This window comes from Ylistrum balloti, unplaced genomic scaffold (assembly GCF_031769215.1).
Source record: "Ylistrum balloti isolate Yb309-2 unplaced genomic scaffold, AGI_CSIRO_Ybal_v1 Utg371016, whole genome shotgun sequence".
Classification (NCBI taxonomy): Eukaryota; Metazoa; Mollusca; class Bivalvia; order Pectinida; family Pectinidae; genus Ylistrum; species Ylistrum balloti.
In genome coordinates this window covers 284,297-299,723 of record NW_026782565.1, presented here as the reverse complement: position 1 = coordinate 299,723, position 15,427 = coordinate 284,297, and the positions used below count along the sequence as shown (strand labels likewise).

The 15,427-nt window shown below is 35.7% G+C and overlaps 1 protein-coding gene across 1 annotated transcript; it reads right to left on the bottom strand.

Moving 5' to 3' along the window:
- Positions 1-4,423: 4,423 nt before the first annotated feature.
- On the bottom strand, positions 4,424-14,878 carry LOC132560123 (glutamate-rich WD repeat-containing protein 1-like). The gene is made up of 6 exons (XM_060224772.1): positions 14,680-14,878; positions 12,030-12,313; positions 11,647-11,857; positions 10,297-10,439; positions 9,685-9,882; positions 4,424-5,057 (listed from the first exon to the last, which is right to left on the bottom strand). The coding sequence occupies exons 1-6, from the start codon at positions 14,876-14,878 to the stop codon at positions 4,752-4,754; spliced, it is 1,341 nt and encodes a 446-aa protein (XP_060080755.1). The 3' UTR covers positions 4,424-4,751.
- Positions 14,879-15,427: the final 549 nt, after the last annotated feature.

The window sequence follows — 15,427 nt, the reverse complement described above, 5'->3', positions numbered from 1 at the left end:
TATAACCATTGTGTCCTTTTATCATACAGTTTTACTACTACAAGACATTGTGTCCTTTTATCATACAGTTTTACTACTACAAGACATTGTGTCCTTTTATCATACAGTTTTACTACTACAAGACATTGTGTCCTTTTATCATACAGTTTTACTACTACAAGACATTGTTTTCTTTTATCATACAGTTTTACTACTACAAGACATGGTGTCCTTTTATCATACAGTTTTACTACTATAAGACATGGTGTCCTTTTATCATACAGTTTTACTACTACAAGACATGGTGTCCTTTTATCATACAGTTTTACTACTATAAGACATTGTGTCCTTTTATCATACAGTTTTACTACTATAAGACATTATGTCCTTTTATCCTACATTTTTACTACTATAAGACATTGTGTCCTTACAAGTATGCTCTGAGTGAAACACTGAATTTTGGGACTTTGGTGTTCAAGTCCAGAACTCATGATTTTCCTCTATATATCTCCTAGTACTTGGCCTCATCAAAATTTAGGAAATGGTGCTCTGGACTTTCCCACTAATGTACTGCATGTTCATAATGTAAACAAATATACATATATGTAAAGTACATAGTAATGTTCTGTAACCATGTTTTATGACTGTTAGTGTCATACATTGCTCTACCTTGATCAGGATAGTGCACTTTCCTACATCATTATTGATAATGGATAAAACAGGAAACTATCCTGGTTTGGGTGGAGCAGAGAATAACTATACATCATTCTGGTATCGCTAGTGTTCCTCTGAAATCAATCTCCATAAGTAGTCATTATCTACTACACAAACTGATAGACTTAATGTTAAGGCTACTGTGGGATATTTACCCAAAGCCTGGGCCAAGTAACGATTATTCATACTGACAATATTTTTTTATGTCAGAAATATATAAGAAACATCTTCTCGATGCTAAATTTTGTGACTATGATATTTTTGGTGTTTTGGAAACCCATCTTAATAATTCTATTACTGACAATGATATTATCCCTTGAAAATTAAAGGAATATTTCAGGAAGGATAGAACTAATTGTGGTGGTGGTTAGGTGCTCATCTATTCTAAAAGTAAACTTAGTATTCATTGAAGACTTGATCCCGAGTCTATTGGTTGAGGTAACCACACATACATGATAAGCCTATTCCTCCAAAACTCACTGGTTTATTTTATTTCTTTCAAGATTTTTAACAAAATATGCCCAGCTCATGATTATTATTCAATTCAACCTTACATTAATAGTAATACTGATCAACAGCCTCTTAAGACTCTTTATTTTTCCACTAGCAAGAACTCAAATATAAACTACCAGGTTTTTCCAAAAATTATGTCTGAATGGAATAACCAATCATGTCTGTTTCTAACAATGTCGTCATTAGTGCAATAAAAAAGATGTTTTATTTCAACCTGTAACAATGCTGAACACACATGCACTTCATTTTTTTAAAGTTAATGGAGACAGGAAAATTAATATAACTTGATGTCACTGAAGAAATAACTTGAACACAAACTTGTTTAGTTTCCATTCAATAAATAGTCCTGTCTGTAGTCATCCAGTTGAAGATTGTTCTCACTTCTTTCTTCATTGTCCCCTTTTCACTAATCAAAGACAATTCCATTTTCCTTCTCTTTCTGAACTGAGCGATTGTATTCCTCTAAGCATAATTAAGTGGTTGCCATGAGCTTGATGCAGTAACAAATAATTCCATTCTTGAGACGATTCAGAGATTTATTACTGGTACCTGACATCTTTTTTAAGTAAATGTTCTGTTCATACATTGTTGTGTCAGGTTTTTGTCTGCTTGTTATCTGTATGGACTCAGCAAAGGACCATGAATATGTATGGGCAATTTGCCTTTGCTGCCTTCCATTCCAGTTGACTTTGGGACTGATTGTCCCAGTCATCGAGTGATATTATTACCACTAAAACTGTTGGTATTAAGTATTCATTCATTATTTGACTGATGTGTATATTTGATTAGCAAGGAGAGGGCTTTTTTGGCAATGCCTGTTGCCCAATTCCATTTGTTGGTAAAGTCATGACAATACAATATTCTGAAATGAAAAAAAGCAGAATTATTACAGAAATCGAAGTATTTTAAAAGTTGAAAAATCTTTCAAAAGAAAACCAACTGTGAAGATCCCCCTTTTCCACCACAACAACCTTGATTTTGATACAGTAGTATCAGATCAAAGCTAATTCTCCTCTAATAATATAAATACACATTTAGATTTCATGTATTAAGTGGATGAGATTAGTAGCCATTTAGATTAGAAAAGATATCAATGGAAAATTATTCAGGTGTGCACCAATAATAGATTTACCTTTACTGTCTAAATCATTAAACAAGTTGAATCCTTAAAAAAGAATAAAACTAAAAAAAGGGGTGGAGGGGTCCAAAGTCCCGTAGGTGGTACTGATCAATAGATATGTCGGTGCAGGAATCCTAGGTGGATACAGGAGTATTCTAGCAGAGCTCCATAGACAATATGTACTAACAAGATGAAGGATGGAGCATCAATGCCAGGGATTCCGTGGATTTAGATTTTATTGGTTTACATGTTTTGGCCAAGCTTGTTAACGATAAGAGGTTGTCACTTCCGTGCTGTAATTTTCCTCTTAGCCATGTTGAAGATTGAGACCGGATGGTTCCATCGTTTTGAGAGTGGAAATCCACATTTCTTCCGTTCTGAGATGGATGTTGACGTTAGCTGTTGTTGTGGCAATAACAATAACTTTGATGTCGTCAATATTGTGGTTATTTGACGTCAAATGACAGGAAACAGGTTTGTACTGATTGGCGCTATGTATGTCAGTAAAGTGACCATACATTCTCTGACGGATAGAATTGGAAGTTTGTCCAACATATTCTACGGTATGTTACATTTCTGGCACTGGAGTAAATAAAACACTCGCAATTGAGACTGTGATAAATTCTGAAAGATTCTTTGGTAATATTACTGCTGAAAGTGAGTGTGTCCAACATATATGAGCAGGTCTGGCATGGTTTACCGCAAGGACGGCAACCAGGTTTGATGGTAGATCAGTTGACGGCAGCTCTGACCAATAAGTCTTTGAGGCAAGGAGCTCTGTGGTGTGCTACGGTGATACGATGGAGTGACATGGGATTGTCCAAATGTGGTTGTGTTAATAGACCTATATGCAGATCTATATTTCTTTTTAGTGGAGGGTTGGCAGGGTTGTATGCAATGATGAATGGGATTTTAGGATGACCAGCGGCCTTATCCTGGCTCAGTAATGGCATTCTAGGGAGGTTTCCTGCTTTGTTGATAGCTTGAGATAATAGATAATTAGGATACTCACTGGCCCTAAAATAGCCTTGTAGGTCACTGCAATGTTTATCATATTCTTAAAGGGTACTGCAAATCCGACAGATTCTGAGAACTTGGCTGAAGGGTATACTTCGGATTTGATGTTTTGGATGACATAAACCGTAGTTTAGGTGTGCATCAGTCGGTTTGGTATACAACAATGTTTGGAGGGTGCCATCATCCAGTTTGTAAACAGTGGTGTCTAGAAAAGGGATCTGTGATTCGCTGGCCTCGTGGGTGAACTTGATGGTATGGTGAAAGTCATTGAGGCTACCCATGAAGGAGTCTAATGACTCGCTGCCATGGGTCCAGATAAAGAAAATATTATCAATGCAACACCACCACACAAGAGGGGAGAAGGGTTGGTATGGTGAAAGTCATAGTTCGGAGCTCAAATGGTCCCCATACTGGTGCCTTGTATCTGAAGGTAGTGTTAGTTGTTGAATTCGAAACAGTTACAAGTGAGTATGACATGTAGGAACCTCAATAGTATTCAAGTGGAAGTGGATTTGTCAAAGAAAATATTATAAAACTGTGAGTTCGTCTGGATGAGTGGTGTAACACACACCACACAATGAATTTTCTGGATTTAGGTGTGGTTAAGTCCATGGCAGAAGTTTAGCTGAAGTAAATAAATAAGAGGCTAAAGTAAAAATTACGTTTTGGAAGGAGGTTTACGACTGGAATACTCTTTACGAATGGCAATAGCTGTTGTTTATAATCCAGTCTGAAGCCAAGAACCTTAAAAAATGGACCCCACTATCAGAGGCCTGCACTATCAACCAATCGGAAAAAGCTAATTTCCGTATAGTACAAGACACAACTGATTACAAAAAAGCCATTACCACCAGCTTAGAAGAAGACCTGGCTCTGAGTGACACTGACTCCAGTCGGACACTCATATCACTGAACCAACATGGTATAGTTATGAACACTACAAGTATGTACACGAGGACTCCACTTTGGTCCTGAACTCTATCTTTTGTCTAGATGAACTACCCTATTATCTGAGAGACAGAACTATATCTGTGTATAGCATATATGGCATCTTTGACTGTAAAAATAACAAACCCTCTGTGAGGTTAATTCTTTGTAACTCTTCACAATTGTATATCACATGATAAGAACAATCAACTTCATGAACCGTAATTTACACTTAAGCTTTCCGATTTTCAATGTAGATTTGTTCAGAAGATGGTTGGCCTAGCCAACTGAAACATGTAAACCACTATAATCTAAATCCTCGGAATCCCTGGCATTGATGCTCCATCCTTCATCTTGAGGTTATATCCTTGTACATAGATGTCACCATTCACATCATCTAGAAATGCAACACTAATGAAAAATACACTTTCAGATGTTCCATAGTATTCCACTAATGCTTTGAAAACTGTGTGATGCCACACTACACACTGATAGTCCTAAACACATTGAATCCACTGTGAGCTGTGCTGATCATAACGCCGGGTAACTGGGGGTGCCAGTGAAGCTCTTTAATGTCTGTCTGTCCCTGGTGTATAAATAAGAGTTGTGGAGGTACATCTGGCTCACTGTCTTGCTGTTCTATACTGTCCTTTTCTACACCCAGATCCCACACTGTGATCTGATCATCCGAGCCTGATGCAGCAAACACAGAACTGTCATTTGGGTTCCACTCCAATGATGTTATTGGTGCTGTGTGGTGCTTGAAGGCAGCAACAAACTTGCCACTCTGTTAAAAGACAAGGGAGGTAAATCTGTAGTGATACATTGTACACAACACAGTTTTTGCATAAATTAAATATATAAGCTAATATATTCTTGAATTTTATATATATTGTTTACTGAATTTAAGTTTGAATACTGTTTGAGGTAACACATCAAAAAAATAATTCCCAAACAAGGACGTAGCATTATAAACAAAAATCATAGGAGATTTGTATGCAAAAAGTACACCATAAGACTGCAATGTTGATCATACTTTGTCTACAGTACTACAAGTGATTTAATGGCATGCAGAGAAGAGCATGTAAGAAGATGGAGTGTTGATGTCACAGTAAAAAGATTAGGAGTTGATGCTAGAGTAAAAAGATTAGGAGTTGATGCCAGAGTAAAAAGATTAGGAGTTGATGTCACAGTAAAAAGATTAGGAGTTGATGCCAGAGTAAAAAGATTAGGAGTTGATGTCACAGAAAAAGATAAAAAGAAAAAGATTAGGAGTTAGGAGTTGATGTCACAGTAAAAAGATTAGGAGTTGATGCCAGAAAAAGATAAAAAGATTAGGAGTTGATGTCACAGTAAAAAGATTAGGAGTTGATGTCACAGTAAAAAGATTAGGAGTTGATGTCAGAGTAAAAAGATTAGGAGTTGATGTCACAGTAAAAAGATTAGGAGTTGATGTCACAGTAAAAAGATTAGGAGTTGATGCCAGAGTAAAAAGATTAGGAGTTGATGTCACAGTAAAAAGATTAGGAGTTGATGCCAGAGTAAAAAGATTAGGAGTTGATGCCAGAGTAAAAAGATTAGGAGTTGATGTCACAGTAAAAAGATTAGGAGTTGATGCCAGAGTAAAAAGATTAGGAGTTGATGTCACAGTAAAAAGATTAGGAGTTGATGCCAGAGTAAAAAGATTAGGAGTTGATGTCACAGTAAAAAGATTAGGAGTTGATGTCACAGTAAAAAGATTAGGAGTTGATGCCAGAGTAAAAAGATTAGGAGTTGATGTCACAGTAAAAAGATTAGGAGTTGATGCCAGAGTTTAGGAGTTGATGCACAGATAAAAAAAAAGATTAGGAGTTGATGTCACAGTAAAAAGATTAGGAGTTGATGTCACAGTAAAAAGATTAGGAGTTGATGTCACAGTAAAAAGATTAGGAGTTGATGCCAGAGTAAAAAGATTAGGAGTTGATGTCACAGTAAAAAGATTAGGAGTTGATGTCACAGTAAAAAGATTAGGAGTTGATGCCAGAGTAAAAAGATTAGGAGTTGATGTCAGAGTAAAAAGATTAGGAGTTGATGACAGAGTAAAAAGATTAGGAGTTGATGCCAGAGTAAAAAGATTAGGAGTTGATGTCACAGTAAAAAGATTAGGAGTTGATGTCACAGTAAAAAGATTAGGAGTTGATGTCACAGTAAAAAGATTAGGAGTTGATGCCAATTAGGAGTTGAGATTAGGAGTTGATGTCACAGTAAAAAGATTAGGAGTTGATGTCACAGTAAAAAGATTAGGAGTTGATGCCAGAGTAAAAAGATTAGGAGTTGATGCTAGAGTAAAAAGATTAGGAGTTGATGATGCAGAGTAAAAAGATTAGGAGTTGATGCCAGAGTAAAAAGATTAGGAGTTGATGTCACAGTAAAAAGATTAGGAGTTGATGTCACAGTAAAAAGATTAGGAGTTGATGCCAGAGTAAAAAGATTAGGAGTTGATGATTAGGAGTTGATGTCAGTAAAAAAAAGATTAGGAGTTGATGCCAGAGTAAAAAGATTAGGAGTTGATGCCAGAGTAAAAAGATTAGGAGTTGATGCCAGAGTAAAAAGATTAGGAGTTGATGCCAGAGTAAAAAGATTAGGAGTTGAGTTGATGTCACAGTAAAAAGATTAGGAGTTGATGCCAGAGTAAAAAGATTAGGAGTTGATGTCACAGTAAAAAGATTAGGAGTTGATGTCACAGTAAAAAGATTAGGAGTTGATGCTAGAGTAAAAAGATTAGGAGTTGATGTCACAGTAAAAAGATTAGGAGTTGATGTCACAGTAAAAAGATTAGGAGTTGATGTCACAGTAAAAAGATTAGGAGTTGATGTCACAGTAAAAAGATTAGGAGTTGATGTCACAGTAAAAAGATTAGGAGTTGATGTCACAGTAAAAAGATTAGGAGTTGATGTCACAGTAAAAAGATTAGGAGTTGATGTCACAGTAAAAAGTAAAAAAAAGATTAGGAGTTGATGTCACAGTAAAAAGATTAGGAGTTGATGTCACAGTAAAAAGATTAGGAGTTGATGTCACAGTAAAAAGATTAGGAGTTGATGCCAGAGTAAAAAGATTAGGAGTTGATGCCAGAGTAAAAAGATTAGGAGTTGATGCCAGAGTAAAAAGATTAGGAGTTGATGCCAGGATTAGGAGTTGATGTCACAGTAAAAAGATTAGGAGTTGATGTCACAGTAAAAAGATTAGGAGTTGATTGATGCCAGAGTAAAAAGATTAGGAGTTGATGCCAGAGTAAAAAGATTAGGAGTTGATGCCAGAGTAAAAAGATTAGGAGTTGATGCCAGAGTAAAAAGATTAGGAGTTGATGCCAGAGTAAAAAGATTAGGAGTTGATGCCAGAGTAAAAAGATTAGGAGTTGATGCCAGAGTAAAAAGATTAGGAGTTGATGCCAGAGTAAAAAGATTAGGAGTTGATGCCAGAGTAAAAAGATTAGGAGTTGATGCCAGAGTAAAAAGATTAGGAGTTGATGCCAGAGTAAAAAGATTAGGAGTTGATGCCAGAGTAAAAAGATTAGGAGTTGATGCCAGAGTAAAAAGATTAGGAGTTGATGCCAGAGTAAAAAGATTAGGAGTTGATGCCAGAGTAAAAAGATTAGGAGTTGATGTCACAGTAAAAAGATTAGGAGTTGATGCTAGAGTAAAAAGATTAGGAGTTGATGCTAGAGTAAAAAGCTAGAGGGTTGATGTCCGAGTAAAAAGATTGACAGTTGGTGTCTGAGTAAAAGGATAGGGAGTTGATGAGCAAGTAAAAAGATAAGGAGTTGATGCCAGAGTAAAAAGATAAGGAGTTGATGCCAGAGTAAAAAGATTAGGAGTTGATGCCAGAGTAAAAAGATTAGGAGTTGATGCCAGAGTAAAAAGATTAGGAGTTGATGCCAGAGTAAAAAGATTAGGAGTTGATGTCACAGTAAAAAGATTAGGAGTTGATGTCACAGTAAAAAGATTAGGAGTTGATGTCACAGTAAAAAGATTAGGAGTTGATGTCAGAGTAAAAAGATTAGGAGTTGATGCCAGAGTAAAAAGATTAGGAGTTGCTGTCACAGTAAAAATTAGGAGTTGATTTCTCAGTAAAAAGATTAGGAGTTGATGTCACAGTAAAAAGATTAGGAGTTGATGTCACAGTAAAAAGATTAGGAGTTGATGCTAGAGTAAAAAGATTAGGAGTTGATGTCACAGTAAAAAGATTAGGAGTTGATGTCACAGTAAAAAGATTAGGAGTTGATGCCAGAGTAAAAAGATTAGGAGTTGATGTCACAGTAAAAAGATTAGGAAGTGATGCCAGAGTAAAAAGATAAGGAGTTGATGTCACAGTAAAAAGATTAGGAGGTAATGTCTGAAATGTCTGAGGATTTGGAGTTGATGTAGAGTGAAAAGCTAGAGGGTTGATGTCCGAGTAAAAAGATTGACAGTAAAAAGATGGTTGGTGTCTGAGTAAAAGGATAGGGAGTTGATGAGCAAGTAAAAAGATTAGGAGTTGATGCCAGAGTAAAAAGATTAGGAGTTGATGCCACAGTAAAAAGATTAGGAGTTGATGCCAGAGTAAAAAGATTAGGAGTTGATGTCACAGTAAAAAGATTAGGAGTTGATGTCACAGTAAAAAGATTAGGAGTTGATGCTAGAGTAAAAAGATTAGGAGTTGATGCCAGAGTAAAAAGATTAGGAGTTGATGCCAGAGTAAAAAGATTAGGAGTTGATGCCAGAGTAAAAAGATTAGGAGTTGATGTCACAGTAAAAAGATTAGGAGTTGATGTCAGAGTAAAAAGATTAGGAGTTGATGTCACAGTAAAAAGATTAGGAGGTAATGTCTGAAATAAAAAGATTGACAGTTGATGTCTGAGAAAAAGGATTTAGAGTTGATGCTAGAGTGAAAAGCTAGAGGGTTGATGTCCGAGTAAAAAGATTGACAGTTGGTGTCTGAGTAAAAGGATAGGGAGTTGATGAGCAAGTAAAAAGATAAGGAGTTGATGCCAGAGTAAAATGATATGTGTCTGAAATAAAAACATTGGGAGTTGATGTCTGAGAAAAAAGGATTTGGAGTTGATGCTAGAGTGAAAGGCTAGAGGGTTGATGTCCGAGTAAAAAGATTGACAGTTGGTGTCTGAGTAAAAGGATAGGGAGTTGATGAGCAAGTAAAAAGATAAGGAGTTGATGCCAGAGTAAAATGATATGTGTCTGAAATAAAAACATTGGGAGTTGATGTCTGAGAAAAAAGGATTTGGAGTTGATGCTAGAGTGAAAGGCTAGAGGGTTGATGTCTGAGTAAAAAGATTGACAGTTGGTGTAAAAAGATGGGGTGTTAATACAAAAACATAAGGAGTTGATGGCAGAATCACAGATAACTGTAATAATTATACACCTGTTATCTACACAACCTACCTGGAACAAACGTAGATCCCACACTTTAATCATTCCATCATCACCTCCTGATAAAATGAAAGGTTCATTCCTGTTCCAATGAATAACATTGACATCACGGTCATGAGCGTCACTAGCTGTCAGCATACAAGCTTTTGATGGTGACTGTCTGGCATCCCATACACGCACAGATTTGTCTACTGAGCATGAAGCAAATACCTACAACAAGATATTAATTATTTCAAAATGCAACAATAAAAGATTTGATACTTAATCTTTGAGCTCCTCAGGAAAGCTGGATTATGTTTGTGAAGAAGTAATAAGAATATCAAATCATCCAGCACTTTTCCAGAAATAGTGATAACAAGAAGGGCGATTTGAATAGCCCACCATCTGATGATGGTGGGCTAACAAGATCTTTGCATTGAACTAGCCTATGTTAACTTTGAAGATTAAATAGATTTTCAGTAACTTGCTAATTTAGGTGATTAAATTCTCCTAATGCAGGAAAAAGACTTGTCCCAGTATTACAAATAACCTATGCAGTTCGCTAAACAAACTTACATGTAAACTTGCTATGTTTGTACATGTAATAAATAAAGAACAAGCTCACTAGGGTAAGTCAGTACTTACATTTGCTTCATTTGGTGACCACTGTATGTCCTCCACTGAGGAGGTGTGGCCTTTGAAGGGCCGCTGATCCACATGCCAAGTACCACCTTGTTGAGGGTTCCAGACATGTATATTCTTAGTACAGTCTCCTGTGGCCAAGCGTCCTGCAATAAAACACCCAATCTACAAAATCTTCAGTCACTTAATGACCGTCCGATTAACAATATATCTCTTCTTTCTCATAAATATAATCTTCAAATGAATCTGAATTATGCAGTATTTTTCTAACATTAGTGACAAAACTTTAAAATTGATCAAATACCTGTTAATGACAAGAGATCCCAGGTGGGGATCTTTATTGGTTACAGTTTCTAGGTAAGTGAATCTCTCCAATGCTTTCTCTTCTTTCCTCTTATTAATTCTTGACTATTTGCTGCCTTAACGAATTAAATCAATCTAATTAATCAAACCAACAAGTAAAATTTGAGAATCATCATTCAGGTACTTCTTGACAATTAACTTAAGATGTCCAAATACAAGATGGCCACCTGTCAACCATTTGGTTTTTGCACAACAAATACAAAAAAAAGTCTAAACATGAATGAACAATCCATCAAACACTTCTCAAGAATTAGAGATAAATAAATAAAAGACAATGCACAACAATGGACAAAGTGTAAAACTAAACAAGAAACAGCTATACCAAACTTCAACTTTCTATATCCAAGATGGTTTTGATCAGTCGTAAAATCATCAGAGCACCAGTGGGTTCTAATCGGAACATACATATACAATTTGAGGATGATCCATCCTGTGCTTCTCTTGTGATAACAAACTTCCTGTGTCAAAGCCCATGAAAGCTGCCTATAAGCAATTTTATTTTTCTAATTACTAAAAATCAAATGGTACAACCAGGGACCATGAGGAACCTATATATGAAATATGAGAAAGATTGATTCAGTACTTCTCAAGAAATTGCAATCACAGACATTTTGTTTGTTTTTTTCTGATAAGTTGGACCAATAAAAGAGCATAGCTAGGGACCAATGAGAACCTATCTATATGAAATTTGAAAAACAAATCTATCATTGTACTTTTACAGAAATAGTGATGCCAAACTGCTTTTGTCAAACAAGATGCCTATGGGTCTTAATGGTCATCTGACTACAAAGACTTTCAGCAGGGAGAAGGGTTATTTTTTCAACTTTGAATGAATCTTACTAAGAAGCTGACAAGGTAGAAAAATAGTAACACTTTGTTGGCTACCTTTTCTTAACATTCTCATCAATGTTTAGCTATATGACACCCTTCGGGTCAGATGACCTAAAAACACTGAAGAGTCAAAATCATACAATGACATTTCCTTTATACCTGGAGTTGTTGGGGACCAGTCTACTGCATATCCCTCTGTTTGGTGACCACTGAAGGAGAAGACAGGGGGAGGCGACTCCTCATTGCGTGTGTATACTGCCATTATATTGGAGTCATTTACTGCCTGGAGCGGCCGAGTCAGGTCCCAGATGTACACCTTTCCCACTTCAGACCAGGATGCTGCTATGGACTTATCACCAATATTAGTGGCCTGAAATACATAACAACTTACCAATAAAACCACAAATCTGATTTAAGATACTGACAGAACTAATTTTTTTTATGTTGTGGTTGTGAAATAAATATTTGAAATAAGACTAATGAAAAACATATATATACTATGAACAAACCTGATTGTTACAGTGGTACCAGTAAAGACTTACTCTTATTCTGTTAACACAACCAGTATGTTGAATCAAAGCTGTTTCTAATTCAGGTTTTTTTTCATCATCGTCATCATCATCACTTTCCTCGTCACTTTCTTCTTCTGTGTCAGGTTTTTGTTCTTTGGATGTGCGATGAAGGTTGTTCATTTTCATCACAATGACATGGTTAGTGTGACCTCTTTCCCCCTGAGTTCCACTAACAGTGTAGCAGGTCAGTGGGAAGCTTTCCCTTTTGTCCCCAAGGGAGTCACACAAAATGTCAAAGCTAAGGCAAGGAGCTCCTGTTGATAAAACAAAATGTACCAAAATTTCAATCTAAATAAATGTACATTTACTCCTACTTTTTAACATCTTCAGTTTACATTTTCTTTTATACACAATGATCTCTTCAGTTAGGGAAACTCCAAACCTAGTTACAACATCACTGTCACCTATCTCAATATTTAAATTGTTACAAGGTTGATAATCAAATACACAAATCTGTGACCAAGAACAATACAAAAATAGGCTAGACCATGGCGACCTCTCCTTGTAATGAATCTGTGGATAATGAGTGCATCTTTCTAAAATTTCATATACCAGGTATATGCTCCCATTATTTTGAAAAGGATCAGAAGCAATAAAGCGCATGTGATGTTTGTGGCCACGATCCTTCAGGAATCTCTTGTCTTTGATTTCTAAAGTTTGAACAATTTTATTATACAATGATATGTACCCTCGCTGCATGAACCATTATATTCTGTCTCCTCTACCATCTTTCTGAACATCCTAACTCTCCTAGTTTCAATGAACAAACTATTCCTCCAGAAACTCATTATTTTCTATGGTTGATAACAGCAATGCAGTTGTTATATCAGTGTAAGCCCTGTAGTGATACAAATTTTATTAAGAAAAACAATGGGCTAATTGGTTATTTTAAAATTTAGTCTTCAAGATATGGGTATGGAAATTGATTTATAATCTGGTTATGATTTCCATGTGACACAAGTAAAAATTAATGTGCTGTCCTGTACAGCAAAGAATACTGAATAGTAAAAAATATGTAAATAATGCAAGTACTTTGCACTTTCAAAATTTCATTAACCATTTTATAAAATTAACATTACCGGTATATCTTATGTTAAGTATGTTTAGGGAAGGGCTGGCATAGGGTAAGGGTAGATGGGTGTGCAAAATTATGCTTCCTTTCATCTTCAAACAGGAGGTAAACACTGGTTGATAACAACACCCATGCAGTTATATGGCGGCCCTTAACAGGTTATGTACTTGCATATTACGGAGTGTTTGCACATCCAACCATGTCAGACATCTTTATCATTTCAAAAGAAATACAATAGAAATGCATACAAATATGTACCAAACTTGTGCATCCTCACTCTACAGTAGATTCCTGTGATGTACATGTATAACAATGATATACAATCACCTACAATCACCTATCATTTACTTCAAATCTATATCCATTTGTTATGACAGTACAAATCTTATTCTAATGTTAATGTCAATGCAATTTTAAAACTGATTTAATACTTTGTTAGATTAAAGATGTCAATTCATTAAAGGCTCATGACATATCTATTTTCCACATCAAAATATCATCTGGACATCGGTTCCGGACCGTTCTGTACTTCGGAACAGCCATTTTGTTGAGCTGTATCACAAAAATTATTGACCTTTGTGACCTTGCACCTGGATAATTTGGGTTGTTGCCATGTCAAGCTTCCAGAAAGAATTAAAATTTGTGATTTAAACCATTCACCATAAAATATTAAGAGTATATATTTCATTGGCAAATTTGTGTATTTTTTCCAAATAGAAATTTTTATAAGTCAAACATCCTTTCAGATATGATGAAATAACCTATCAAACATCCTCGGATGCCGATGTATTGTTGTTTGTTGTTTTGTTGTTTAACAAACAGGATGCAGCTTCTCATAATTTTTTGGCTATGGAAGTTCAAACTTGAATATCTTGAAAAAATGAAGATTTATGAATGATCACACTTGACGACTCAATTCTGATTTAATTTAAATAGCGAGTTGTAGACCAAGAAAATATGGCTCATTTGAAAAAAAAAGGGATTACACAATAAAACCTTGAATTGAACCCTTTAGAAAGGTGCACACATCACCACAGATGACAACCATTTTTGCACCATTATTTTACTTTGATGTTTTTGTCATCAAAATCAAGTTCCCATTCAGATGATGATTTTATGTAAAACATGTGCACTTCTGGATCACTCTAAGCTAACTCAAGCATCTCTGTGTTTTAGTGATGTCATCAGAAACGGAAGCGCAGGCACATGTCCAATACACATGTCAATAATTTCAGATGAGAAATTTGAAGTCTTATTCATGAATATCTTTTCTTAAGAAAAATATTGTACTCTTTAAATAAATCTAATAGTATAAACACATATCAAGTCATTTAAATGATTGTTAAGGGGTCCGAAACTAATGCACCAAGGATGCTTTCATGCATTACTGTCTCTGGCAACAATATTTTTAAAAATCCATTTTTTAACAGAAATATTGCTTTCCCTTCATGTAAATCAACATTGATGGCATGCCTGCACAAGATCAAAAGTCTCCATGCAGAAAACATTACAACATAAGTATTATTGAAAAGAAGAAGACTAGAGCACCTGTCTGTGCTTGGTGGTACATGACATATGCAGATTCATCACAGACTAATTGTTCGCCGTCTTTCAACGTTTCGCCAGGTAAATACACTTTGCTTTCTTCGGTATGTTCTTCCATTGTGTCCTCGCCATCGCTTTCATCGCTAGCGACATCCATTTCTTCAGCAGAATCGTCCGACATATCTTGTTTATCATCAGCCATGTTGAAAATAACCCACGTGTTGCCAACCTCGTTTTTAAATTGACCCCAAAAGAGGTCAAGCTTGACCAATCAGACGTTTCGGTTCTTTTCTTGGCCTTCGATACATACAAACAACATGGCCGAACAAGTCTGGAATGAGAGGTAAAATGTTTTAGTCTTGCTTTATTTTTTTTAGATAATAATTATTGGAAAGTTCTATCTGAATAAATGATATAATTTTTAATCTCATGAATGGTGTAGGTACGCGATATGGAGGTAATGAAATGGTGCCGGAAGTTTGCCTAATCGATTTGTTGACACTGATCACTGCTACTAATATAACCCATTCAACTGTTCAGCAGATCGCTTTGATGTGGACCCACTATACATCTAATGCAGGGTAGTAGTTGGCTATTACACTGTAAATAGAATATATTGAATTTGAGTGATTTTTACTCAGGTAATAATCGGACTCGTTTGTAAATCTAGATCATTATGTGACATACGTCGTTACACCTACTTCTTGAATCTCTGTCATTCATCACATTCACTGGCACCTCCATCTGGTAA

Coding starts and splice junctions, on each gene's coding strand:
- LOC132560123 (XM_060224772.1), bottom strand. CDS start 14,878: ATGGCTGATGATAAACAAGATATGTCGGACGATTCTGCTGAAGAAATG. Junction 12,314..14,679: donor GTACCACCAAGCACAGACAG/GTGCTCTAGTCT, acceptor TTTTATCAACAG/GAGCTCCTTGCCTTAGCTTT. Junction 11,858..12,029: donor GTTGTGTTAACAGAATAAGA/GTAAGTCTTTAC, acceptor TATGTATTTCAG/GCCACTAATATTGGTGATAA.